Source organism: Culex pipiens, chromosome 3 (genome assembly GCF_016801865.2).
Source record: "Culex pipiens pallens isolate TS chromosome 3, TS_CPP_V2, whole genome shotgun sequence".
Classification (NCBI taxonomy): Eukaryota; Metazoa; Arthropoda; class Insecta; order Diptera; family Culicidae; genus Culex; species Culex pipiens.
This window is the reverse complement of record NC_068939.1, coordinates 50,144,808-50,172,785: the sequence shown is the minus strand read 5'-3', so window position 1 is coordinate 50,172,785 and position 27,978 is coordinate 50,144,808. Positions and strand designations below refer to the sequence as shown.

General features: G+C 42.0%; 4 protein-coding genes across 6 annotated transcripts; 2 read left to right on the top strand and 2 right to left on the bottom strand.

Moving 5' to 3' along the window:
* Nucleotides 1-1,546: 1,546 nt before the first annotated feature.
* LOC120413177 (probable E3 ubiquitin-protein ligase HERC4) lies at nt 1,547-9,809 on the bottom strand. 3 transcript variants are annotated; one of them, XM_039573889.2, is made up of 8 exons: nt 9,652-9,809; nt 9,113-9,201; nt 7,336-7,522; nt 6,791-7,184; nt 6,323-6,737; nt 2,843-4,461; nt 2,444-2,783; nt 1,547-2,383 (listed from the first exon to the last, which is right to left on the bottom strand). In XM_039573889.2, the coding sequence occupies exons 2-8, from the start codon at nt 9,179-9,181 to the stop codon at nt 2,231-2,233; spliced, it is 3,177 nt and encodes a 1,058-aa protein (XP_039429823.1). In that variant the 5' UTR covers nt 9,182-9,201; nt 9,652-9,809; the 3' UTR covers nt 1,547-2,230. The 3 variants fall into 3 exon arrangements, with proteins under 3 accessions (XP_039429823.1, XP_039429824.1, XP_039429825.1); XM_039573890.2 differs by having other exon boundaries at nt 2,843-4,446; nt 9,652-9,802; XM_039573891.2 differs by having other exon boundaries at nt 7,351-7,522; nt 9,652-9,802.
* Nucleotides 9,810-12,660: 2,851 nt separating this feature from the next.
* LOC120413181 (charged multivesicular body protein 5) lies at nt 12,661-13,768 on the top strand. Its single transcript, XM_039573894.2, has 3 exons — nt 12,661-12,826; nt 12,955-13,106; nt 13,167-13,768. Exons 1-3 carry the CDS (start codon nt 12,758-12,760, stop codon nt 13,621-13,623), a joined length of 678 nt encoding a protein of 225 aa, XP_039429828.1. The 5' UTR covers nt 12,661-12,757; the 3' UTR covers nt 13,624-13,768.
* Nucleotides 13,769-13,886: 118 nt separating this feature from the next.
* Nucleotides 13,887-27,859, bottom strand: LOC120413179 (centrosomal protein cep290). The gene is made up of 10 exons (XM_039573892.2): nt 27,482-27,859; nt 27,288-27,354; nt 20,045-21,149; nt 19,829-19,984; nt 17,847-19,770; nt 17,570-17,786; nt 17,120-17,514; nt 15,622-17,064; nt 15,390-15,562; nt 13,887-14,506 (listed from the first exon to the last, which is right to left on the bottom strand). The coding sequence occupies exons 1-10, from the start codon at nt 27,650-27,652 to the stop codon at nt 13,891-13,893; spliced, it is 6,267 nt and encodes a 2,088-aa protein (XP_039429826.2). The 5' UTR covers nt 27,653-27,859; the 3' UTR covers nt 13,887-13,890.
* Nucleotides 25,928-27,248, top strand: LOC120413180 (cyclin-J). Its single transcript, XM_039573893.2, has 2 exons — nt 25,928-26,120; nt 26,182-27,248. The coding sequence occupies exons 1-2, from the start codon at nt 26,091-26,093 to the stop codon at nt 27,085-27,087; spliced, it is 936 nt and encodes a 311-aa protein (XP_039429827.1). The 5' UTR covers nt 25,928-26,090; the 3' UTR covers nt 27,088-27,248.
* Nucleotides 27,860-27,978: the final 119 nt, after the last annotated feature.

The following is a 27,978-nucleotide window of genomic DNA, read 5'->3' as shown; positions in this document are numbered from 1 at the left end:
TTAATATGATGAGTGCTGAAAAAATCAAGTTTGGAAACGAGTTGAATTCCTTTTTTTTTTTTGCATTTCCAGAATTTCCCCTTTTGAATGTTATTTGTCAAACTGTAAAACAGTACAAAAATTGTGGTTTGGTTGAGCGTTTTAGAAGAATGCATTACTATATGAATACAAATAGACGAGTTTTTCTTTATGATTCCGCTTTATATATAGCGCTAATACAGAATGTAAAAAAAGTATTCACACCCCTTGGGCACTATTCACATTTTGTGATGAAACATGCAAACAATTTAAAGTTTGACAGAAACCAAGTACTACGTTTTGTTCGGAAACTCAGGCCGAACATTTTGCTACAAAAAGCTCATGAAAAGATGATTCCTTTAAAATGTTCTATAATAAATACTATTACAAAAATCAAAAAACGTGCAACAAAAAAGTTTGTATACCGTTCGAAAAATTTACATAAATACTGTTATTTGTTGACAAATCACCATAAATCCAGTCTCCCAACTCCAAATAGGCATCCTTGACTGATAAAAAAATAATTTGGATTGAATATAAAGTTTGCTAACTACTTAGTATATTCAATTCAATTCGGTTTTATTTGTGAATAATCAAGTTACAGTGAGTTCATTTAGGTACACAACAGAGTTTTGGTGTTCCTTTCAGCTGTGTTTTACATCGTAATTCAATCGAAAAATTATTACTTATAACTATGGAATAGACAAGAGTAAGAAAAAGTTTTCAAAAAACTTACAGGAAACTACTTAGTATACTGTTCCGAATATGTGGAATAACTGTACTGGTTATAAGGTTACGTGTAAGAATTTCTCGAAAAAGTGAATTTACTTCGGACGGAAGCTAGTCCGTCCCATATGTAATTTCGTCAATTTTGAGAAAATGATGCAGTTTTGTTCGAAATCATGTAAATATCAGAAAAACCAATAAAATTTAGTACTTTGTTCTAGAAAACCGAAGAAAATCCACTTTTTCGTGAAATTCTAATACGTAGCCTTATGGGCGGGACAAATTTGACATGCGTTTTTCTCGGCTTGCTGTTTTTACACATGGGACGGGCTCGATTAGAGCGGCAGTGTAATTTCACCCCGAATTAAAAAAAAATCCATGTAAAAAATCGTACAGGACCATCCATAAACTACGTGGACCCGCCCCCTCCCCTCCCACCCCTTCGTGGACAATTTCCATACAAAATAAATATTTGTTGTATGGAGCGTGGACAATCGCTGACTCCCGGAAAGATACAGGATATTTTTTGGAGTATGGGAAAAAGTTATAACGTGCTCTAAAAATTTACCTGTATCTTTCCGGGATAAATTCCTAGCGCTTTGCGATGTTCTACAAAGTTGTTCCACGGATTAAAACCTATAAAAAAAACCTTTAATTTGAGAAAATTTCATCGGGTATAGGAAAACTTTCACAAAGAAGAGATAAAAGAGAAAAATAAATAAAATTTATTGAAATACTAATAAAAAGAATAAATTAGAATAGGGATTTTCGAATATGTTTTACTTGACCAACTGCAACCAAATCGTTTGAAATAAAAAATAAGCGTTTTATTTTGTATCGTGTTATAGTATAACTGACTCTAACAAACAACTCATTTTATAAACATTCTATCTTAATTACACAACTAATCAACAACTGCATCGCAAAATGGTGTGTTCTTGATCAGTTGAGGTATTCTAACCGAACCACCCCGGGCGGAAACATCATATCGTTTGAAAATTAATAATTCAAGAAATTAGGCATTCGACTTTGTTAAAAAATCATTATATGTATTGCAGTTTTAATTTAATTAGCAACATTCCAGTTCATATATATTTTTTAGTTTGTTAGGTTCCGAGAAGGCTCATTTTTGCAACAAATCAAAGAAACAATCTCTACAGTAAAACTTTATAATTGACTTCTTCATGCCTACGCCGGTTCTTACCTATAAGAGTGAGAAGGTGGAGCGGGAAATTTCAGTCGTTAATTATTATTTTTTTTAATCGTTACACAACCCACCCAACCTTACCAAACACTACCGCTATAATTGGTTAAAGCTTGCATACATCGATGGCGTGAGAAAAGCTTGCACTTGGCTGCAATTTTGTAGAGTTTTTTCGCTTTTCACGAAAGCCTTTCATGCCCATATATTTTACTTACAATTTTGTTCAGATTTTAGTCTCGTAAGCAACGCAAAATCACGTCCGTGTGAGATTTGGCTCACGCATTACACCAGACTGAAGCCCTGCGTTTGCTGGATCGCTTGCAGCAGCTTGTAGCGCAGCTTCTCCTTCGTCGAGTACCGCGGCAGGTCCAGCAGGTTGAAGCAGGTGTGCGCCACCGGCAGGAACTTGTCGTCCGGGGTGGGCTGGATGAAGATCTACCGGCAAGAGTTTGGAGGTTTCATCACGGGGTAGAAATTGATGGGGGTAGATCTTACCTTGATCGCCTTCATGCCCTGAATCGGGATGCGGTCACAGCCGGTGAGGAAAAGCAGGAACTTTTTCTTCTCCTCCAGGGGTAGCTCGTGGAAGACTTCCCAGAACCAGCGAATCTGCAGATCGCCGGACTGGTAGCCGTTCTTGTACTCGGCGTTCTCCTCCAGCGCGATCCAGTCGTACTCCTGGTTGCCGATGATGACCGCCATCAGCTCGTGCGCCTTGAAGAGCTTGAGGACGCGGCCGCCGCACACCTTCATGAAGCCGAACCGGAACTGGTTGAACGACTTCTCGACGGACTTGTTCAGCACGTAGTCGATGTACAGCTGGACGAACTCTTGTCTGGAAGGTTGGGGGATGTTAGCAGTGAGCTTGGTTTGCAAGTGGGCGCAAAAACTTACTTGTTATCCTGAGTGACTCTTATCCGCTCGCCGCCCGGCTTCAGCTCGATCGTCTGCATCTCGCCAAAGTAGTCCCGCGTCGTGGAGAACGTCACATCGAACACCTCCTCCAGGTCCGACTCGGCGTAGTCCAGGATGGCCTGCATCGATTGCGCCATCATGGGCGAAAGATCGCGCAGATCTTTAATGTCAACCTCCTCGCCGAGCAGTTTCTTGTACAGTGCCAGCGGGAACGGAAGGTTGATGATGGTAAAGTTGTAGATCGCCAGCCCGCACAGGATTCCAATCAGCGCAAACATGGCGTCCTCGTTCTCGAAGTAATCTTCGGTGAACCAAATCGATTGGCTGTCCTCGAACGTCTTGAACATGCCGTACTTGGGGTCGAGAATGTCCCTCAACAGCAGCATGAAGAACTCCTTCCGCACTCCACCCGCGTCTTCGGCTTCCTCGCCGTGAAACCGAATCTTGATCGGTTTCTTCAAGTCGTTCGCCGTGTACTGTGCCAGTTCACGGATCGTGTCCTGGACGATGTTGTCCCGCGTCACGTTCAGCACAATGTACTGCGCAATGGTCTGTACCTCGGGAAGGAACATCGCCAGAATGCCCGTCTGGTTGACCGAGCTCTGCATGGCCTGATGCATCTGGAGCGACTGATCCGTCTGCAGAAGCAGCGTTTTGGCCGCCGCGTTGAACACAAACGGGTAATTGCACAGCGAAAAGTACGTCCCGTTGGTGTCCGACACCCACCGCACGTAGTCCAACCGGATGTCGAACATGTCGTCGATCTCGTTGACGTGGAATTGTTCGTAAGGCAGCTTTTCGATTCGCAGGGTATGGTTGATTTTGTACAGCATCGCCATTAGATTCAGCATCGCGGCCAGGTTCGGCTCGTACCGGATCTCCTGCCGCGTGTCCCCACCGACCACCTTCGGGAACTTGAACTCCATTATGTACAGCACCACATTCTTAAAATTCTCCAACAACCGCTCAAAGTACTCCTTCGTCTGGTTCGACCACCACTGCGTCACAATCTTCAGCGGAATTTTCTGCAAGCTCTGAACCGCTTGGCTGAACGGCGAATGCAACTTGGCGTAGTTCTTAGCATTTATAAACTCGTGATACATTGGCAGCGTCAGATACACCCTCAACGTCTCCACGTCCGCCGGCGACGCAACCAGCGAACTTAACAACTCCGTCGATATCGCCTCCCAAATCAACTGCTTCAGCGTGTCATGCTCGATCTTCCGGATGCACTCAAACGTCTCCTCGGCCGCCCCCACGTCAACCCCCGGATGCTTCGAAGTGCAGCAAAAGTGTTCGTAATTCGGCAACAGCCAAGACGCGTTGAAACACGCCAAACTCTTGAACACCGTCTCCACCAGCGATATCAGGTCCATATCCAGCGTCTGCTCGGCCTGCACCGCGGCCAACTCCCGACTCGCGTCGGCCGTCAACGACATGATTTGCGTGTCCGGGCTGTAGAGGCGGAAGTCAGCCGAACCGCACGCCTCACCGGCGCTCGCATCGCTGAGCAACGACACGAAGCACCGGTCTCCGCCGGAGAAGATCTTGCCGACGATCAGCGTCGACTGGGCCGCATCGATCTGGAACGATTCAAACTTCGCGCCGTTATTATCCCTTTCGCGAAATTTATTGAACGAAATTCTACAAATTTACTACACACTTAAAAGTCAACAGGCGTCAAGGTTGTGGTGTCCGTAGTTCGTCATGTGTCTTAGTACGGCGAGAAGCTGGTAGTTCGTGCTTTGAGTGTGTCCTGTAATCGTAACTTCACTTCCGTTTATGATTCGCGTTACTTTTGATCAGATTTATCATGTGCTGACCAAAAAGATCCCATGCAAATGTGTACCTATAATGAAGATGGCCGACCGTCATAACGAGCTCGTCGTCACAGTACCGTCGTGGATCACTTTTACTCGAACGGCCATTGCCTTACAGACTCCTTGCAGCTCAGTTTAAACTCGTTGATGTTGGTTGTTGTCTTTACATCCTCTTGAAGCTGGTAGTGCAGTTCTGCAATCTGAGATCATCAGCTCCTCTAGTGTCATGCTCATGGATATCCGTTCCGCGTACCATGGTTTCCGCCAAGTATTGTGGTGCCATCCATTCCTTCATACGAAAAACAAAAACAAGGGTGTTGTATTCGATTGGTACTTCAAGATTGACTACTTTCTGACGAGAACGCGCTCGCTCGTTACCTGCTTCCGGTTTACCTAGACAACCGGATAAACTGATAAACCATTTCAACTTCGCACCACGAATTCCGCTTTTCTTCAGAACACCTATCAGTTTCTTTCTGTAAATGGTTTGGAAGGCACGCTTCAAATCCACTAAGACTGAAAGAACAATGCTTTCTTCTTCAATGCCCTGCTTACACTTCTGCAACAGGAGATTCATCACCGATTCACACGAATGATGCTTCCGGAAGCCAGAATGTTCTTTCAGTAGCACACCAGTTCGGCTAATGAACGCCATCAACTAAAGTCTTCTTCCATGCGTCTGGAAATTCATCTCGTGTCAGTGATTTGTTCACGATATCCAACAGATATACTGCAACCACGTCCAAATCAACCATCATGACCCGTTTTGTGACATTTCCAATTCCAGCACAATCCGTCAGGGACCGCACTGTTTCCATCAGGTTTCTTAGGCTCAAACTCACTCATCAGCTCATCTAGTTTCGCCACTCCTTTTACAGGCGTAAATGTCGTTAGTGGAATCCCTTTATGTATCTTTTCCACACTCCGAACAAAGGAGTTGTTCAGAAGCCTAGCCGTATCAGTGACTTCAAAAGTTTTTCGAGTCCCGATCGCAGCTCTTGAGTTCACTGTTGATTGACGAGTAACTAGTTCTTTGATACGCGAATTTGGTTGACGAAGTGTTTTCTGCATCGTTTGTACGCATCCCAACCATTGGCTGGTGATCTTGAAACTTCCGGTAGGCGTTGTCTCTTACGGTTTCCAGCATTTTAAGATGATCTCCATACCAGTCGTTTGGGTCTACTTTTAAATACCGGCTTCAATTCGGTCTTGTTGCGTTCGGACAGGTGAATGCTGCTTATTACGATGTAGATTCGTACTGTTTCATGGTCGAACATTTTCAGCAACTCCAAGATACGTGCGTTTCCACCTTCCATATTCGAAAAAAGAGGTCTATCATTGTGCTGCTGCTCGGTCCAACACGGGTTGGTTCAGAAACCGTTTCATCCCCAAGGCCTCCGTAACGTTTTTTTCCCTTTCTTCCAGCAACGGCTTGCTGAGATCATTATAATCTGGATGTTTTTGCTCACGCACTCCAGCTTCACCACACCTTGTTCCAGCGAATCTTGAATGTAGTGATGTCGGATGTCGATTTGTACAGGACATATGGGTTGTTTCTTGCTTGACCACGATATCCCTCCCACCGATATCGAACACACCCACTGGTCACCAATCGCTACACCAAAATCCAACTACTCACCCACGGTCCCCGCACGATCTGCGGCGTGTTGAAGCTCACGCTCGATCCCACGCCCAGCTGGCCGACTCCTCCCAGCCCGAACCCGTACACCTTGCCGCGCGACGGCACGAACGCCAGCGTGTGCTTCCGTCCGCACGCGATCTGCGTAATCTTGCTGCCCATCAGCTCGAACACCATCCGCGGCAGTATCTCGTTACCGTGCGTCCCATGGCCCAGCTGTCCAAAGGTACCCAACCCACAGGTGAACACTCCGCCTTCCTGCGTTAGAAACACGGAGAAGTCGTCCCCGCAGCTGATGTACCGCACGCCTAAACTTCGCAGCGTTTTCAGCTGCGTCGGATAGCACCGCGAGTCGAGATCGTTCAGGCCGAGCTGGCCAAAGGTGTTCTTGCCCCAGCCGAAGATGGCGCCGGATCTAGGCGGAGACAACGTTTGAACTTGTGATTGATGTAATTCGAAAGAACTCACTTGGAAACGGCAAAGCTGTGATTTCCGCCGCAGGCGATAAATGCAATCGGAATGCCGGCCAGCGATTTGACGAGCGTAGCCGTTGGGACCTTCTTACCGGTGGTCCCCAGGCCCAGCTGACCGTACTCGTTGGCACCCCACGCGAACAGCTCGCCACTGTTGGTGAGAGCCAGGCAGTGTGAATGACCGCAGCTGATCTGGACCACCGTCTTCGTTGCGATCGATTTGATCATCCGCGGGGCCGGGTAGCTCACCATGTCCAGATCATGGCCCAGCTGGCCGGTCGCGTTCGATCCCCAGCTGAACAGCTGGCCCCAGTTGGTGAGGGCCAGCGAGTGGGACAGCCCGCAGCTGACCTGCGTTACGATGTAGTTCTCCAGCGCACTGATGAATTCTGAATTGAAAAGAGAACGCGATTAATCGAGCTACCCTCGGGGGAGTCGTTACATTTCCTTAAAAGTGTTAAAAGACCGAAAGCTACACTAAAAGGGGGTGAGTAAAAAGAAGAGAAAGTGTGAAGTTGGGGCGCCAAAAGTGTCACATACTAAACTGAGACATACGTGGCCGCTTGTTCGGTAAGTTGTTGGTGTCGTGGCCGAGCTGGCCGTGGTCGTTGTTGCCGCACGTGTACAGCTTGCCGTCCTTGGTCAACAGCAGCGTGTGGGAGCCCCCGCAGGCGGCCTGCTGCACGTTCGCCGCCTGGCTCCAGTCCATTTCACGCGGCGTCATGACCTGGAATTGGAAAGGAGTAGCCAATGTAGGATGAATTTATTTCGAACAGAACAGAGCATCAACCAGTTCGATTTCGAAAAAATGCAAAATTGTCAAATTATTAGTTAGTTTAAGCTCAACTTTTATCGATGCCATCACCATGCCGAAACCCACAAATTGATCCGAAGGGTTTCGCCAACTCTTCTGAAGCACGTACGTGACACATCACATCTTCCAAGGTAGCCTTGATCAGTCGAGTCAGTTTGTCCGGGAATCCGCACTCGTGCATAATCTGCTATTGCTGCTCGTGGTCGTCTGGCCCCACGAGGTGGGACGACATCATCAATCCACTGCTCAACAAGCTTCTCCTCCTCACAGATCTTGAAAATCGCCAGTTTCTCCTCCATATTTGAAGAGCTCACTGGGTAACCTATCCTTGCCGGCCGCTACGTTGTTCTTTAGCTTCCTGATCTCTCTCTTCACCTTCTCCAGATCAGGTGCTGGGAACTGTTCATCGGCTGCGGGTCGACTCCAACGCCGCCTCCATTCGCTTCATCGCCGTTGAGGTGCTCGTTGAAGTACTGCTTCCACCTATCCCACACCTCCCTTTTGTTCACGATCAGGTTTCCCGCATTGTCCCTGCACACGTCGGCTCACGGCATGAAGCCTTTGTGGGTCCGGTTCACCTTCTCGTAAAACTTCCGCGTTTCGTTAGCTCGGACTAAATGCTACATTTTTGCGCAATCTTCTTCTCGGCGGAAATCCATTGGCACTCGTCGTCGTACTTATCATTTCGACTGATTCGGACCGTACTACTCAGTGTGGCAGAGCGCATGGGGCTCCAACCACCCTCGAGCGAGGCTGCGCCAAGTTCCTTCTCAACTGGCAGATTCGCTACACATAACTGTGGCCACATCACCGTTCTCCAGACACGCGATGTTGTACGGAGAGGCTCGCCAGCTTTGGCGTTGGTTGAACACCGTCGGCAGCTTTTAGTGCATGTCAATTCCAACTAGGTAGTTGTCTGAGTCAATATTCCGTCGCTTTGCGTTTTTGTCCATTGGTCAGGTGGCTTTGTGAATGTCCTTTCGAGGAAAATGGGTGCTCCTGACTATCATTCTTCGGCAGCGGTTGTCGTTTTCGTTCGTGACTATGTGTAGGCTTTCTTAGCTTTTGTTGTCGGTCAAAACATTTCCCCCTTACGAACCGAGCGCTGATTTGCACATTCTGCCGCAGACATCCGTCGTACTACGCGGCGCATAGAATATTTTTTCTCATCATCGGTTTTTCTTCGTGGGGGCAGTGCACGTTGATAATGCTGTAGTTGAAACGGCCTCTTACTCTCAACTTGCACATTCGCTGGCTGGTCGCCGAATACGCGATTCTGCATCTTGGCGATACCCAGCTTCTTGTACATGCCGCTGCTCAGGAAAAACCTAGAATTGGTCAGCTAACATGGCCAATCCAGTTGCGAGCTTGCAACTCATTGACCATAGCGAATTCGAAACCCAAAAAGTTTAGAGACCTGCAGTTCCAAGAGCCGAGTCTCCAAATAAATCTCTTGGCCATTCGCTGACTTTTAAGAAAGGTATTTGGTGAATTGGTTCTCACCTGCTCTTCTTCGATTCCGCCCAGGCCGAGCTCGCCGTGGACCGTGCTGCCCCAGCAGTAAAGGGCCATCCTGCTTCTACCGTCTGCGTCTACAAAATACAGAGAAGAATCACTGTTAACTTACTCAACCCACTTAACTTCTAGAACTATTTTTTTTTTTTGTTGATTGCGGTTTTTGCCTAAAGATAAGAAGCATCTCGTGTGTTATCGAAACATACAAACACACGAACAAAATTTCGAAACATATTTGCGGCTTGATAGCTTTTCGGGTTTTGAGGCAACCTTCCGACAGGTGGCCGAGTCCTTTTTTCCCGTTCTCACCAGCCGATTGTGTCAATAATAAAATTTAAAAAGAAAATCGATAAACCTACATCTGGAAGCCAACCAACTAAATTTCAAATTGTACAATTTAAGCCCAAACTATCTCATCCGCAGACAACTTTAATCGGTCGTTGATTCTAGAACCATCCCGAATAACTGCGTGCTTGTTTTGATGCTTAACTAGTGGGCCCGCGGGGAAGATTTTCGCAAATTCCTACCGTCGTTAATCTGGCCCAAATTTCGGTGTCATTCGCCGTTCAACGATTAATTTTGTCTTGCGACTAGCAGTCAATTACGCGTGACAATTTTCACCAGGTAAACTAATTTAATCAATTAATCCAAAGCTAATTCGTGACGGGAGGGTGAAACGCGAATCGGTGACTAAAGCAAAATTTGCGAGAAACGAAGCAGAAAGAAAAGAAGTTTCGTTGCTTTGACAGCTGATGCAACACTCGCGCTGTTGTTGTCAGCGCGTTGTACGTTTGTGAAAAAAGGGTCACTTTTCATGCGAATAAACTCTTTTTGGTGCTGAATCAATGTGAACGTACACGCAGCATTAAATTGACTCAAATACGATTTATACAACTGAATATCTTTGTTGTCTCCCTGTGTGGATCAATCGGACCGCGCACTGGACTCACAATCCAGAGGTCGCCGGTTCGAATCCCGAGGCAGACGCAAAAATTCTAAGTGTTAGTATAGGTATTCGGTGCCCTCTCCCCGTGCCATACCTTCACACTTAGGAGACCCGGGAGGCGGAGTCTTGTCGCAAAAAGAACGATACACGCCTGTGGATCCGTTGACGAAACCGCAAGGTTTAAGAGGGCCAAATTATAAGGTGTTACGTCGATTCCGTTTTTTTTTTTTTTTTCAAAGATTGTATCTTCGCTCCATTTTTAGGGCCGGTATGCTCTTCAAAAAAAAGAGGGACAAGAAACAGCTTTACGAACGGGAGAAAAAAAGAGAGGGAACGTTTTCTTGGGGCTTTTCTTAACCCTCTCTGGCTTGCTTTCGCTACCGCTGCTGCCCATTTGAATTTTTCTTGACCGGTTTCTTCCGAAGTGCATACAAAATAATTAGGTAGTTCATTCAACTTGTTGTTGATTTTTTTTTCAACTCTTGATTCATATTTTTTCTGAATATTAAGAAAAAAGGTTTATCGTTGTGAAAAAATAATATCTGCGGTTTAAGCTTAATTTTAGGACCCAATTGGAATTTGTTAAGAAATTGAAATTTCATATTTAAAAAACCTCGAAAAGAACAATGAATCAAACATTTAAAAAATCTAAGATTAAAAATTCTAAATTCAAGGAATATGTTTTGACCAAATATATGACTCCAAAAAATCTGATTTTCTGGCGGCATTTTAGAATTCATCAATTAAAATTTATAAAAAATTGGGAATTTAAGAGTTTTAGAATTTTTGATTACCAGTATTTTTGTTTATTCCAATTCTTTCTTTTTTACAATTCTTAAGTCTGACTTCTCAATTTTTAAATTTTTAAATGTCTGTTAATTGTTTTAACTTTACTATCTTGATTTTTTGATTATTTAGAATCTTGCTATTTTATTTTTTTCATTACAAAAACCTCCGAACTGTCAACTTTTCTTGGGGGGGGGGGGGTCCTCCATCCTGGAAAAGCCTTGTGTGGTTCACATTGGGTTCACACGATTTTGCTTGCCCGTTCGACCAACGCTAGAAAATCTAACAACAGTTCGGCGGCATTTTAGAATTCAACAAATAAAAATTATAAAAATTTCGGAATTTAAGAGTTTTAGAATTTTTGATTTCCAGTATTTTTGTTTATTCCAATTCTTTCTTTTTTACAATTCTTAAGTCTGACTCCTAAATTTTTCAATTTTTAAATGTCTGTTTATTGGGTACTAAAGCCCTAGTCAATTTTTATGTACAACGGTAAAAAACACGATTAAAAACCATTTCTAATCACTTTTTTTATTGCAAAAAAAAATTACTATAGACACCATTTTTTCGATTGATAAACTATGGTCCCCTTGGAACGAGCTGTCAAGTAGGACCTTTTCTGTCAAGAAGGACCATGAAGTTAATTTTTAAATTTCAATTAAAAATCCATTTTAAATCCTTTGTGGTCGTTCAAAGGGTCATTGTACTCAGAAAAATAAGCTTTATCGTTATTAGCAATAATATCACAAATTTAAACTTCATTTTAGGACCCAATCGAGGACCCAATTGTTTTAACTTTACTATTTTGATTTTTTGATTACTTAGAATCTTTTTATTTTATTTTATTTCACAAAAATCTCCGAAGTGTCAACTTGACTTGGGGTGGTTCACAAGATTTTGCTTGCACGTTCGGCCATCGCTAGAAAATCTAACAACAGTTCGTACTATTGAACGAACAAGAATAGAATCAAAATAGAATATATCTAGATTAAATTTTCAAAACAACCAATCCCTCATGGGTTTCCTATGCAGATAGGACCTTTTGAAAATTTAATCGAGATATTTTCAACTCAACTGGTTGTTTGGCCTATATCAAAATAAAGTCCAGAGCTCGTTCAAGATCACATTTTCTTGAGGGTTTCATGAAAAACGAGTATTTATTTATTATGGTTCTGAATGCTGCTCAAAAGAAATGGGTTCAAAACCCAGATTTACAAACGGCAGGGAGCGTTTTCATGGGACTTTTCTTCACCCTCTCGGGCTTGCATTCGCTACCGTTGCTGCCAATGAGTTTCGATCAGTTCCTTACCATGTACGTAATCTATTGGCTGATGCACGAAGTGATTTGTTTACCTTTTTTAGGCACCCTCAGCAAACGTCAAACCGTACAAAATTGCTGCCGGTTCTTTTCCGGGAGAGATCCGGAAAAAGATCCGGCCGCAATTTTGTATTGATTTGACGTTTGCTGAGGGTACCGAAAAGTTTGGTTATGTTACTTCTTGCAAAAGACAATATATCTGAAACCATTCTTTTCATCTGCGTACCTAGTTTTAAACCTAGTGCAGGCTTTTGTATATTTCCCATTTCCACTCTCTCCACGTCCCAGTTCCAGTTGAGAAAAAGAACTTTTTTAATATTTTTTTTTTTAAATAATTTCTGTACCCAAAATTTAATTTTATGTAGCATTACAAATTAGAAACCGGTAACACAAATTAACGTGCACATTACTCTAACGATGAGTAAATGACTAGTTTCTTCCTCAACGTGTCTTTTTTTTTTCATTGTGCGTTTTTCTCTGACAGCTGAAACGCAAAACAGAAGTAAACAAAACTTTGTGTGGAAAATTTTCATCAGTCAACATTTTAAGCATTTTAATTGATATTTAAAGGAAATTTTACAAAATGAACCGTCTATTCGGCAAATCCAAACCCAAAGAGCCCGGCCCAAGCATCAACGACTGTATTCAGGGGGTAAGCAGCGTGATAATTTTAAATATTTAAAACGCAATCTCTGCCTCAGTATGACTCATCCCAAAATTTAGTGTATCGTGCACCTGTCCTTGGAGGGGAAATTAATTGACTCAATTTGATTCTTCCAGGTCGATGCGCGCGCCGATACGATCGACGGCAAGGTCAAAACGCTCGATGCCGAGCTGCGGAAGTACAAGGACCAGATGGCCAAGATGCGCGAGGGTCCGGCCAAGAACGCCGTCAAGGCCAAGGCGCTGCGGGTACTGAAGCAGCGAAAGCAGTGAGTATTGTGATTTTAAGGAATATTGAAAAATGTTTTGAACGTGCAACTTCCTCGTAGGTACGAGAGCCAGGTGGAGAACCTGCGCAACCAGTCGTACAACATGGAGCAGGCCAATTTTGCGGCGCAGACCCTAAAGGACACCCACGCGACGGTCGCGGCCATGAAGGACGGCATGAAGTCGATGAAGAAAGAGTTCAAAAAGATCAACATCGAAGAGATCGAGGACATCCAGGACGACATGGCCGATATGCTGGAGCAGGCCGAAGAGGTGCAGGACGCGATGGGCCGCGCCTACGGCATGCCGGAAATTGACGACGACGAGCTGCAGGCGGAGCTGGACGCGCTCGGCGATGAGATCGCGCTGGACGACGACACCAGCTATCTGGACGACGTGGTGAAGGCTCCGGCTGCCCCGGATAAGGAACCGGGCGCGGACAGCGTCACCAACAAGGACGGAATTTTGGTGGACGAGTTCGGTTTGCCCCAGATTCCGGCCCAAGTCAAGTCTACCTAATCGTTCGTTTTACCGCTTTTGAGTTTTCTGTTTCGTTCTAAATTAAGGCTTGCGATATGTGAAGAAATAACTCTGCACGCTTGATTTTTGTTTAAGTTACTCCTAACATGTACTCGTGTATTTGCGATCACCTTAAAGTGAGAAAGTGCCTTTTCTTCAGTGACTGTGGCAGGAAAAAAAGAGTGAACAAACCCAACAAAAAACGCACACAAAACATCAAAAAAAAGTGAAGATTCAAATTTGTTGGCAGTGTCATCCTCATCGTCGCTACTCGCTGATCTCATCGATAACAGGTACGTTCTGCAAATCTGAACATTTCCTTCTCAGCAGCGCAATCTGCTCCTTCAAGTACCGCTCCTTGGCGGCTGCCCGCGTCAGCAAAATCTTGGCCTTCTCCAACAGTTGCGTCTTCTTCTCCAGCGTCCGCTCCAACTCGTTGTCCTGCTCACCCTCGTCCCTCCGTCCCTTTTCCCCTTCGCTGCAGCGCGGACAGTTGGCACTCGAAAGCAGCTCCACCTCGACTTGCAGTGCCGCAACGCGGTTCAGCGCTTCCGTGTAGCTTTGCTGCAGCTTCTCGTGGTCTTTTTTCAGCCGATCGTAGCCTTCCTTCGAGGGCGACCCGGATTTAGAGCTATCCCGCGAGGAAGCGGTGGTGCCGCTGCTGCCGGGTCTTCCGTCGCGAAGTTGCTTATTCTCGACCTTGAGCTTTTCGACGACCCGCCGAAGGGCGATTACGGTTTGCTCGAGTTTGGAGCTGTAATCGGAAATTTCGCCGCCGCTGGTTGCCGCCCGGGCACATCGTTGGCACTCTACGTTGATTGTCTGGGGGATGGAGGCCGGCTGGGCGGGTTTGGCCAACTCGTCCTTTAGGATTTGGATGTAGCTGTGAAAATGAAGAAATTCTTGTTATTTTTTTAATTTGACTTAAAAATCGAAATTTAATGCATTCTGAACATTTGTTTTGAAATTCTTTCCATTCCAAAGAATTATCTTTGCGGTAAACATCACACTGTGGGCCTGGCTAAGTTGATAATCAAAATCATTAAAATTGAATGGAATTTTGAGTAAAAACAACACCCTTCACTTATTTACTTTAACGTGTACGATATGATAAACATGACCACAGACTTAACAGATGAGACAATTAACTTTCCTTAACTTATTTATTTTAAAGTTTGACAAAATGTGATAATTATTCTTCCTTTTTAGGTCAATATTTTTTTGTTGCTTTTTGTGTTTTTTTAATACTGCCGTCGGGACCGTGGTGTAGGGGTAAGCGTGATTGCCTCTCACCCAGTCGGCCTAGGTTCGATCCCAGAAGGTCCCGGTGGCATTTTTCGGGACGAGATTTGTGTAATCACGCCTTCCGTCGGATGGGGAAGTAAATGTTGGCCCCGGTTTAACCTAGAGGTTAGGTTGTACCGTTTTATCATATATTAAATTTCCATGATTTTTTCGGTTTTTTCTCTTTATCACATCCACCACAGAATTTTCAGGAGCAAAAGTGGAAAATCTTGCTGGCAAATCTGACTCTGTCCTATCTTGTCCATTTAAAATAAGTGCTGCTATGTAGCGGCCTTTTTTCAATTTTTGTAGGTCATTGATATCATTCGTTGAGCTATCAATTTATCTGTTTCCCAGAAGAGAGAAGATTTATTTCTTTCTCTTTCAAATCTCTCTCTGAGTGAGTGCTCAGTAAAACTCATTTTATGAAGAACATCTTCGTCATTCTAGTTTCTAACATAATTAAATTTATGTATACTTACTCCTCGAGATGCTTCATCTGACCCCTCATCCGCTCCGATTCGTCACTTTTACGCAGCATATCGTTGTCGAGCTGCAGCTGCAGCGTCTTCGCTTCCAGCCGGATGTTCTGCGCCTCCAAACTAGATATCTTCTCCTGTAGCTTCTCAAACTCGTGCGTCATCGTGTTGGAGCCCTGTCAATTCATCAAAACCGGTTAGGATCACACTCACAGCTTGATGAACGAAATCTCACCTTCCGCTCCAACTCCATCGCTATGATCCGCCGCTGCTGCGATTCGATCCGACTCTTCAGCGCTTCGATAATCTCCTTGCTGTTCTGGGCGAACGTGTTCAGCTCGGTACAGGCATCGTCCGAACCGGTACTCTCAGTCGTACACGAATCCGGCGATTCCGCCGTCGTGTACTTGTTGCTGTCGGATCCGACGAATCTTGCACTCGTGCCCGATCCACCGCTGCTTCCACGAACCGCACCCCGTCCTTCCAGCAGGGCCTTCTCACGCTCCAACCGTCCGATGGTTGCTTTGGCCGAGTTGAAGTGGACTTTCAGCTTGTCGAGCTCGATCTCGCGCTCCTTCAGCTGCGCCTTGAGCTTCTCGGCGATCTGTTGCCAGCGTTTCTGCTTGTTCCACAGATCCAGCTCTGCCGCGTTCTTTGCGCGTCGATTCTCGTTGATGCTGACTTGCTTGCGCAGCTCGTCTTTCGTGTCCAGCAGTTCCGTCTCCAGCTGTTGGACCTTGCGCGCAAGCTGATCCTCGCGCGGTGTCGTTGTTCGCTCCGGCTTCATTGAAATGACGGGACGCTTGATCAGTTGGTTCTTCAACGTCTTCACCAGCTCCCGAGATTGCTTTTCGCGCTGCTGAACACTCAAGATTTGTCGCTTCAGTGCTTCGAGCTGCGTCTTGAGCACACGATTAGACGCTTCGCTACGGTTGAGATCCGCACTCAACTGCGAAACCTGCTCGGCTGAGTGCAGTGACGTATCGTTCATGAACTTTTGCTGATCATCGTGGAATTGGCTGAGGGTTTCCGTTAAATCCTGAATGTGACGATCTTTCTCCTCTAGCATTTCGCGCAACTGTTCGATCTCCTGCGCACTGGCCACGTTCTCCGTCAGTTCCTTGTAGTCTTCATGTTCTCTTACAAGCTTATCATTCAGTGCCACAATCTCCGCTTCTTTCTCCCTCAGCACTCGTTCCAGTCTCTTCTCCTTCAGTACACTCTCCCTCATTAGAACTTGTGCTTTCTTCAATTCCTCTTCTGCATTTCGTAGTTTGTTCTCCACTGCCTTAACCTGAACCTTCAACGCCTCAATTTCCTCCTCCTTCTTCTGATCAATCTCATAAATATTCTCAATGATGTTGTCCGTGTACACCAGTTCAGGCTTCTCTAATTGTTTATCTACCACTTGAACTTCCCGCTCGCCAGCAGCCGACTCCTGCTGCATTTTATACTCGTTCAAATCCCGCAGCTGTGTCTGCAGGTTGTCCGTTTGCTTCTGCTTGTCGTACACCTTCTGCTCCAGCTCGTCGATCTCCTTCTTGAGTGCCTTAATCTGGACCACGTGCTCGTCGTATGCTTTCGAGTGTTCTTCGCGCTCGTTTCGCAGCAATTCCTGATACCTCGAAAGAGTCGTGTCTTTCTCCAGCAGCAGTCCCTGCAGCGAACCGATTGTCGTCTGGAATAAAAATCGTTCTTGAAACAATTCTCCGTACAAACCATACCATACTAACGCTCAGAATATTGTCGTCCAGCTTCTCTACGCCGCCGGACGCAACCCTGTCGGACTTTTCCCTCCGCAGCTGCTCCTCCTTATCTTCCAAGGTCTTCTCCAGCAGTTTGATCCTGCCGTGGCATGCCATCAGACGACTTTCGTTTTCCAACAGCAGGGCACTTCTGGTTGACGCCAGCATCATAGCTTGCTTTAGCTGGGATTCCAGCGACCTTTGCTGTACGCTCGTGATCGTTACCGTGACCGGTGGAGCCGACACTGGATCGCTAAGCTCTTCATCCGTCATCTGGGCCGCTTCGGAGGTTTTACGCGTAGCTGGAGGCGTTGCCATCCGAGGCTTCTCCGCCAGACTGTCGTCGATGATCGGTATGGTGTTGATGCACTTGTGGTCGATTTCTGTTCAAAGAATCTTCATTAATATCTCAAGTTTGTTGTAATCGCCATTACTTACCAACTGATACCTGAACTTCCTTGTCGAAGTACTTGTCCTTTTGTTTCGTAGATTTTCCTTCACCGTTGAATATCAGCTCAATGGTGTCCCAGTGCTGAGTGTTTTCAACGTTCTTCAGTTTCAAGTTTGAGTTCTCTTCCTGTAGCTGTTCCACCTGGTCCTGCGCCAGTATCAACTGTTTTGTCAGATACTCACACTGGCTTTCAAACTTGATCAACTAAAAGTACAAAAGGAATGCTAAAGTTCAAGTTACATAAAGAATCGACTCGTCCCTCACATTGATCTTATCCTGAATCTGACTCCCCTCGAGATTCTCCTTCAGCTTGCTAAACAGTCGTTCGTACTCTTCGTGTCTACTACGATTCAGGCTCTCGAACCGCTCCCGAACAAAGTCTTTCTTCTGCTCCAACAGGTTTGCGTACTGTTTCACAAAGTCCGTTACCGCGTACGTTGGCGTGAATGCGTTGTAGTTGTCATGAAGGATCCTTACGCTCTTGGTTAGAAACTTGATCTTCAGGCTGTTATCCTTCTGCCGATCGATAAAGTCCAACTCCTGTTGCGTTCGCTGTTCCTTCGCCTTCTCCAGTTCTAAGGTAGCTTCCACTAGCGACTGCTTCATTTTGGCATTATCCAGCTTCAGAAACTCAACTTGTTCAACAGCCAAATCTAGCTCTTTCTGAATCTTTGCCAGCAGATATTTCTCGTTGGAAGAACTCTGCAAGTCGGCCACCAAATGACGCAGACTGATCTCCTCGTCAGCGTACTTCGAGAGCAGCGTTTGCTGCGAACGGATTTGTTCCTGGGATACTTTCAGCAGTTCCTGCAGGTGACCGTTTTTGATGGTTTGTCTCTTCAAGTCCTCTTCAATTGATTGTAGCTGATGCTTGGTTCGCTTAAACTCTTCCTTCGGTATAAACTCAATAGCTAAATTGGCATCTACCAAGCCGAACCTGGACAATGTATCATACTCCAGTTCAATCATATTTTCCTTGTCCACTTCTTGAATGTTCTTCAGGAAGATCGTGTAAAAGTTGGCAGTTTCCAGCTTCATCCGCTCGATTTCTCCCTCTAACCTCTCGATCGAATCCAACTCTGAACTGCTTCCACTTTTCTCAACCGACTCCGAATGTGATTCCATCTTCCTCAGCGTACTGCTCTTGCGTGCAAGCTCCGTCTTCAACCCGTGAAGAACGTTCAAGTGATCCACCTTGATAACCCGCATCGCGTTGTGCAGGTTATCATTCTCAGCTTTGAGGTAGTCTATTTTTCGTTGATATGCGCAGATGCTCGACTCAATGTGCTTCAATCGGTCCAGTGTTTCAACCAGTAGTATGTCCTTCTCATCGTCAGTTGATCTTGTAAACTGCAACAGTTCTTCGTACATCCGCTTCGTCACTGCGAGTTCATCGTTGGATTGTACCAACCGATCTCGCTCATTCTTAAGTTCTTCAATCACTTCGTTCAATCGATCAATCTCCACTGACTTTAACAAAACTTGCTCACTGAAGTCTGTCGGCTCAACAATCGCCATCTGCTGGTCCATATCCGCCGTGTCATCATCGCACACATTCCCCGAATCGTCTCGACTTCCTATCGACAGAGATGTACTCTGCTTGCTCAAGCGTTCCTTCAGCAACAACTCGCGCTCTCTGGTCGCCAGCAGTTCGTTCTGTAGACGCATCGCCGGATGATACCAACCACTAACACTACGTGCGTCCAGCGCATGCAGCAATCTCTCCAACGTTGACGTATCGATCGTTATCTGGCTGGACATTGCGTCATAGTCTCGCAGCTTCTGAAGGATTTCGTGCATCCCTATGCGCAAGTTTTCGTTCTCTTCCACCACCGCAGCGTACTTCTTCTCCACTTCCTCCAGCATACCATTATCTCTCCGTGGAAGCGACTGCTCCTCGCTATTGAAATTGACCTTCAGCTTCTTGATACATCCGTCGCAGTAGCTGAAACTTTGCCGAAAAATGCACGCCTTGCAGTACTTCATACTATCGTGAACGTTGTACTGCTTCATACACTTCTCACAGAACTTCACATCGTCAACGGTACTGATCCTGGACACCTCGTCCGCATCCGCCTGATCGTTATTTGCTTCACTTTCCTGTGCGTTTGGTTCCACTTGATCATTCTTCTCTTTGTCGGAGCTTCTTTGGCTGCTCAGTGATTGAGATATTTGAAACAATTTTCTCCTGAAACAAACATCACTTTATTTTTATAAGTTCTAATGCAAAAATCCTCAAAACATACTTTAAGTCATTCTTTTCCAACTTCAACTGCAATCGCATCTCCTCCGATGCACGCAGCTTCAGTGCGAGCCGCTCGTTCACCTTCTCGATCTTTCTTTGCTTCGACAGCACGGAATGCGTTGGTATTGCTTCGTCATCGCTGATTCCCAGTCGTTTTCTGAAAATAATTCACTGTATCACCCTCCTAAAAAAAACTTTCTTTCTCCATGATCAATACCTCAACACAGCATTCTCCATCGCGATCTCGTTCGCCAGGTTGATCTCCGCCACCAGCTCCCGTATCTGTTTATCCCGCACGTTCACCTTCTCGTGCAGCCGGTTGATCTTTTTCAGTGCCGTTGCCAGTCCTTCCTCGCCGCTTTCGTACCGTCCCAGCGCTTCGATAGCTTCGACCGCTTGGCGAGACTTGAGCATGTTATCTTCCTCGACACCGGCGAGCATTTCCTGCAGCTCTTCGCACCGTTTGTTCGCTTTGTCCAGCAGTTGACGGCTGCCCTCGCAACAGTTACTCACCTTCACCGTCTCCTTGCTAGCGACTTCCTTCTCCTGCGAAATTCGATTCATCAGCTCGGTAGATGTTAAAATCTCCTGTGATAGAAGGGTGATTTTCTGCTCGAGCTGCTCGATCAACTCATCTTTCTCGTGCAAGCGTGATGCCATCTTCTTAAACTCCTTCCTTTCCGCTTCTACATCATACCCCGGGAAGCGATCCAGCAGTTCCGCGTACTTTGCCTGGATTTCCTCCAGTTCGGCCTGCTTTGTTCCCAAAACTTCCTTCCAACGGATCGTTCTATCTTCCAGCTTTTTCGAAAAGTCCTCCAAGTCTTCCTCGCAGCGTGTCTTCTCCTCTTCAAGCTCACTGATCCGCTCCTCCGACTTCTGAATCTTCTCGTTCGCTTCCTCGATCATCACTTCCTGTTCTTTCAACACGGCCTTCATCTCCTCAAACTCGTCCGTCAGCGTCGTCAGGTTCTTAGTGGCGTCGTTCAAGCTCACCTGCAAGCTGTTGATCGTATCAATCTGAAAGCGGTTCCTCTTCTCCAGGTCGTCGAGGTCTCGCAGCAGTCGCTTGATGTGCTTGTTCTTCATGCTAATGTTGTTGTACAGCTCCTGCTGGCGGTCAATCTCCGACAGAGCATCCGGCGAGTCTTCGCCCTCGCTGCCAAAGTGACTGCTTTCGGCGTTCCTCTTCTGGAGCAGGACGATTTGTTCGGATAGTTCCTTGATTTTAGCACGGTTCGAGTGGCGCTCGGTTTCCAGCTTTTCGACGAGCCGCCGTTGGTCCAGGAGCTGATCCTGCAGCTGGTCCAGTATTGAGGCATCTGGTGAACGAAATATGATTTTCTTATAAATTCTAAAATACTAAAATTCTTAAATTCCTAAATTCTTAAATTCTTAAATTCTTAAATTCTTAAATTCTTAAATTCTTAAATTCTTAAATTCTTAAATTCTTAAATTCTTAAATTCTTAAATTCTTAAATTCTTAAATTCTTAAATTCTTAAATTCTTAAATTCTTAAATTCTTAAATTCTTAAATTCTTAAATTCTTAAATTCTTAAATTCTTAAATTCTTAAATTCTTAAATTCTTAAATTCTTAAATTCTTAAATTCTTAAATTCTTAAATTCTTAAATTCTTAAATTCTTAAATTCTTAAATTCTTAAATTCTTAAATTCTTAAATTCTTAAATTCTTAAATTCTTAAATTCTTAAATTCTTAAATTCTTAAATTCTTAAATTCTTAAATTCTTAAATTCTTAAATTCTTAAATTCTTAAATTCTTAAATTCTTAAATTCTTAAATTCTTAAATTCTTAAATTCTTAAATTCTTAAATTCTTAAATTCTTAAATTCTTAAATTCTTAAATTCTTAAATTCTTAAATTCTTAAATTCTTAAATTCTTAAATTCTTAAATTCTTAAATTCTTAAAATCTTAAATTCTTAAATTCTTAAATTCTTAAATTCTTAAATTCTTAAATTCTTAAATTCTTAAATTCTTAAATTCTTAAATTCTTAAATTCTTAAATTCTTAAATTCTTAAATTCTTAAATTCCTTAATTCTTAAATTCTTAAATTCTTAAATTCCTTAATTCTTAAATTCTTAAATTCTTAAATTCTTAAATTCTTAAATTCTTAAATTCCTTAATTCTTAAATTCTTAAATTCTTAAATTCTTAAATTCTTAAATTCCTTAATTCTTAAATTCTTAAATTCTTAAATTCTTAAATTCTTAAATTCTTAAATTCTTAAATTCTTAAATTCTTAAATTCTTAAATTCTTAAATTCTTAAATTCTTAAATTCTTAAATTCTTAAATTCTTAAATTCTTACATTCTTAAATTCTTAAATTCTTAAATTCTTAAATTCTTAAATTCTTAAATTCTTAAATTCTTAAATTCTTAAATTCTTAAATTCTTAAATTCTTAAATTCTTAAATTCTTAAATTCTTAAATTCTTAAATTCTTAAATTCTTAAATTCTTAAATTCTTAAATTCTTAAATTCTTAAATTCTTAAATTCTTAAATTCTTAAATTCTTAAATTCTTAAATTCTTAAATTCTTAAATTCTTAAATTCTTAAATTCTTAAATTCTTAAATTCTTAAATTCTTAAATTCTTAAATTCTTAAATTCTTAAATTCTTAAATTCTTAAATTCTTAAATTCTTAAATTCTTAAATTCTTAAATTCTTAAATTCTTAAATTCTTAAATTCTTAAATTCTTAAATTCTTAAATTCTTAAATTCTTAAATTCTTAACTTCTTAAATTCTTAAATTCTTAAATTCTTAAATTCTTAGATTCTTATGTTCTTAAATTCTTAAATTCTTAAATTCTTAAATTCTTAAATTCTTAAATTCTTAAATTCTTAAATTCTTAAATTCTTAAATTCTTAAATTCTTAAATTCTTAAATTCTTAAATTCTTAAATTCTTAAATTCTTAAATTCTTAAATTCTTAAATTCTTAAGTTCTTAAATTCTTAAATTCTTAAATTCTTAAATTCTTAAATTCTTAAATTCTTAAATTCTTAAATTCTTAAATTCTTAAATTCTTAAATTCCTTAATTCTTAAATTCTTAAATTCTTAAATTCTTAAATTCTTAAATTCTTAAATTCTTAAATTCCTTAATTCTTAAATTCTTAAATTCTTAAATTCTTAAATTCTTAAATTCTTAAATTCTTAAATTCTTAAATTCTTAAATTCTTAAATTCTAAAATTCTAAAATTCTAAAATTCTTAAATTCTTAAATTCTTAAATTCTTAAATTCTTAAATTCTTAAATTCTTAAATTCTTAAATTCTTAAATTCTTAAATTCTTAAATTCTTAAATTCTTAAATTCTTAAATTCTTAAATTCTTAAATTCTTAAATTCTTAAATTCTTAAATTCTTAAATTCTTAAATTCTTAAATTCTTAAATTCTTAAATTCTTAAATTCTTAAATTCTTAAATTCTTAAATTCTTAAATTCTTAAATTCTTAAATTCTTAAATTCTTAAATTCTTAAATTCTTAAATTCTTAAATTCTTAAATTCTTAAATTCTTAAATTCTTAAATTCTTAAATTCTTAAATTCTTAAATTCTTAAATTCTTAAATTCTTAAATTCTTAAATTCTTAAATTCTTAAATTCTTAAATTCTTAAATTCTTAAATTCTTAAATTCTTAAATTCTTAAATTCTTAAATTCTTAAATTCTTAAATTCTTAAATTCTTAAATTCTTAAATTCTTAAATTCTTAAATTCTTAAATTCTTAAATTCTTAAATTCTTAAATCCTTAAATTCTTAAATTCTTAAATTCTTAAATTCTTAAATTCTTAAATTCTTAAATTCCTTAATTCTTAAATTCTTAAATTCTTAAATTCTTAAATTCTTAAATTCTTAAATTCTTAAATTCTTAAATTCTTAAATTCTTAAATTCTTAAATTCTTAAATTCTTAAATTCTTAAATTCTTAAATTCTTAAATTCTTAAATTCTTAAATTCTTAAATTCTTAAATTCTTAAATTCTTAAATTCTTAAATTCTTAAATTCTTAAATTCTTAAATTCTTAAATTCTTAAATTCTTAAATTCTTAAATTCTTAAATTCTTAAATTCTTAAATTCTTAAATTCTTAAATTCTTAAATTCTTAAATTCTTAAATTCTTTAATTCTTTAATTCTTTAATTCTTTAATTCTTTAATTCTTTAATTCTTCAATTCTTAAATTCTTAAATTCTTAAATTCTTAAATTCTTAAATTCTTAAATTCTTAAATTCTTAAATTCTTAAATTCTTAAATTCTTAAATTCTTAAATTCTTAAATTCTTAAATTCTTAAGTTCTTAAATTCTTAAATTCTTAAATTCTCAAATTCTTAAATTCTTAAAATCTCAAATTCTTAAATTCTTAAATTCTTAAATTCTTAAATTCTTAAATTCTTAAATTCTCAAATTCTTAAATTCTTAAATTCTTAAATTCCTAAATTCTTTAATTCTTAAATTCTTAAATTTTTAAATTTTTTGAAATTCTTAAAGTTTTAAATTCCTAAATTACTAAATTCTCAAGAGCGAGTCCACGAACAAAGCATACCCACACGGACGAACGGACATGACACCAGCATTTTGATTCTGAAGCTGGTCTTCTTTTTCCTCTTTTTATTATTTTTCCTCGGCTTGCCTTCAGAACGCGAGCGCAAATGTCAAAACAAAATTTGACAGTTTGCTCCACTTGACAGTTTGCTTTCTGAGTTTCGTCGTCGATTTGCGTGGTGCGTTGCGTGTTCGTCCGTAGTCGTAGCAAATTCAAATAAAATGGGACGGAAGTGCGAGGTTCGACGTGTTCCAAAAATGAAGCTCGGTTCATTTCGCGGAAGAAGATTTCCGGAGTCGGGGTCGACCAGAACGAGGGCTTCGATTTGGGACCGTTCCGCGAATTGTTGGCTGTTCATTTCTTCCCTCCCATGTGGCTCAGGCTGAAACAAGCCATTTTGCGCAAGAGGATACCCAAGTAACATTTTAGGCTTTATCAAAGCTGTCACAACCGCTATAAAACCTATCAGCCAAAACCAACATTAAAACCCCTTAGTCGTAACTAGTGCGTCCATCCCGGGAATTCCCGGGACAAAATTCCCGGGATTTTTCCAATACCGGGAATTCCCGAATCCCGGGATTTTTTATGATTTGTCCCGGGAATTCCCGAAATTTAAAAAAAAAAAACAGATTTGGTTGTGGAAATAGATGAACAGATGAATACATCATAATCGATAATCATTTTGAATCATTTTAATTTGTATTCGGCATATATCAGCATTGATTTGGTGTTTTAGGGAAAACAGTTAAAATTTCTGTTTTCTATTTCATTTTATATACTTTAAAAAGATTGAGATAGCTACGTTTTTCTATTATTAAAAATTTTGAAAAAAAATCAAATCAAATTATTTTTCATCAAACACTGGCATTTTAGGCAAATCAGGACAAATGAAACGAACAGCTATTTAGACATTTTTTTTTGCATAATGTTTTGAATGACTTTGGTTAAAACATAAACAGAACAAAACAATTTCACAGAACACCGATTTTTAAATTTATTGCTTTAAAATCTCCTTACCTTTTCAGACTGTATTCCGGTTTTTCCAAGTTGGCGGTAGTAACTTAAAAATAATTTGTAAAATATGTTTTTTTTTGAAAAAGTCTTTTTTTGTGAAAGTTGATCTTTTCAGCACAAGTAAAGTATTTTTTTGTAATTTTAACGGGGAATCCGTCCGTCCGTGATACCCATCTCGCATCGACCTAACCAATCTGCCTGAAATTTTCAGGGGTTGTTTGTCATATAAAACTAGCCAAATATGTGCACCCTAGGCCAAATTCTTAAATTTCAAAACTCAAAATCCATCTGAAAGGGTTTAAAAAATGCAACAAAATGAAGGGTTAAGCCACAGAGTTCCTTCCAGATATTGCCTCGATTAGACCTGGAGCTTGTAGGGGGTATCGTTTTCTAGTGATCTGTCTGTTGAGTCTTTGCCTGTCTGTTCTTATCATATTTAAAATTCAATGTTCACAACTCCTCATAAAAGTGTCGCACATTGATTTTAATCAAATTAAATGAGTACTTCCACATGAAAGTGTTGAGTTTGTGTCAACGTGTTGTGTTTACTTTGTCATCCTCCGCGGTTGTCAACGATCGCGCGAACATTCTTGTGAGGTGAAAAAACGCAACATGCGAGAATCAGCACCAGTTTAGATGTTAAGTTTACTTAATTTATCTTTAATAAGTGCAACTTTAAAAGAAACCCCGAACCGATGGAACGCTACAGCAACTACATATCAACGGTATTGGAATTTGGTTGTGATTTATGTCCTGTGTTTTAACTTGGCACTCTTCTCGCGCTAGCAAACGGAATACAGCGAGGACATCATCTACATCCTGCAGGATGCGGAACTGTGCCGGCTGACCATGCGGTACACTTCGCCCCAGCTGCGGTACCGCGAGGTCATGGTCAACTTTATCCGCAGCGTCGGCGAGTACGAGCAGCTGCGGCGAACGACGATCCATTTGGCCGTGTACATGCTGGATGCCTTCATGGACAACCACAACATCTCCGACAACCGGCTCAATCTGGTCGCCCTGACGTGCGTTCTGCTGGCGGCCAAGATTGAAGAAAACGAACCGAGCGTTCCATCGCTGTCCAAGCTGAACGAGCTGGTCCAAAATCAATATCCGATCGCGGATTTCACCGTACTCGAGGTGCTCCTGCTGAAGTTCTTCAACTGGAACCTCATCATCCCTACGACGGCCACCTTCGTCGAGTTTTGGCTTCTGTACATTGTCGATTCGGCGGACTTTGGCGGTCCGTTGAGTGAGTTCCAGTTTCACCAACGGCGCACCCGCGCCATCGAGCTGGCCCTCGAGTTTCTGGATATTACGCTGACCGACATCAAGATGACGAACGTGCGGCCCTCGCTGCTGTCCGCGGCGTGTGTGGCCTGCGCGAGGTCGTGCGTCCCGGTGCTGACCGTGTGGAACGAAACGATGCACGAAATGACCGGATTTCCGTGGGAAGAAGTCGAAAGCTTGACGCGGGAACTGATGGACTGGCGGGCGATGCTCATCACCAAGGAAACTGCCAGCCGGAAGCGACGTCCGCTGGATTCCGGGTTTATGTCCGATTTCGATGAGAGCTTCGAGGAGGACGAGGACGGAAGTGACGGTGTGCTGTCTATCGATTGTGACTCGGACGATTCGGACGACGATGGCGAAATGGCGAGTTACTCGAAGGTAAAGCGAACGAAGTATTGAAGGATGTGAGACCGTTGCAATCTGTTAGTGCTGTTTAACTGTGTTAAACTAGCTTTTTAACAGTCTGTAACCCAATATGCTGCTAATACATGTGTTGACACAACGGCCCGATTCGATCGAATCATTGTTTAAGTATCAATAAACATCAGCTTCTAAGTTTATTCTTGACCAAATTTGTTAAAAAAAAACGATACATTTACCTTGCGCCTCTCGCAGTTCCCGCTCAGCCTGGCAAAGTCGCTCGAGCTCGTCCTTTAGTTCAGCAACCTACAAAACATAAAACAAGTAAAAACCGCAAGGTTAAGGTTACAACACTACCACCAACCAGCACACTTTCATTCACAACAAAAATTTGTAAGCGTAGCACCCGCCCCCACTTCATTCATTAAAATACCTGCTCGTTGCGAAAGCGTAGCACCACCTGGGCCAGCCGGAACAGTTTCTTGCAGCTTTTGCTGTCCAGCTTCAGGTCGGTCGGAACGGCGCCCAAATCCGCTGCCAGGCCGTCCTTTCTCGTGTCGGCCAGATTGTGCGGCGACACGGACAGCATGTACCGCCAGTCCATGGCGGGGTCACTATTTAAACAGTTTTGAGAGCAAATTGAAGCACCTTTCGTGAAAAGCGAACACTTTTGGGGTGAAATTCGATTTGTTATTGTTTGACGGTTGCTAGGGAAAGTCAGGGCGTCGCGACGGTCGCGCTGTGCAACGAACGGATGCACGCGGAGACGGCGCACTGGCAAGCACGTGGACGGCACCAGCTGATCGCGTTGCATGTGTTTGGCGCGAAGTTACCGTTGCTAGGGAGGTAGGGCCTACTAGGCACGGCGTGGGGTGGTTATTGAAGCATTTTTTGAGTTTGGGAAAAACAGTTCTGAATACTGATTTGGTC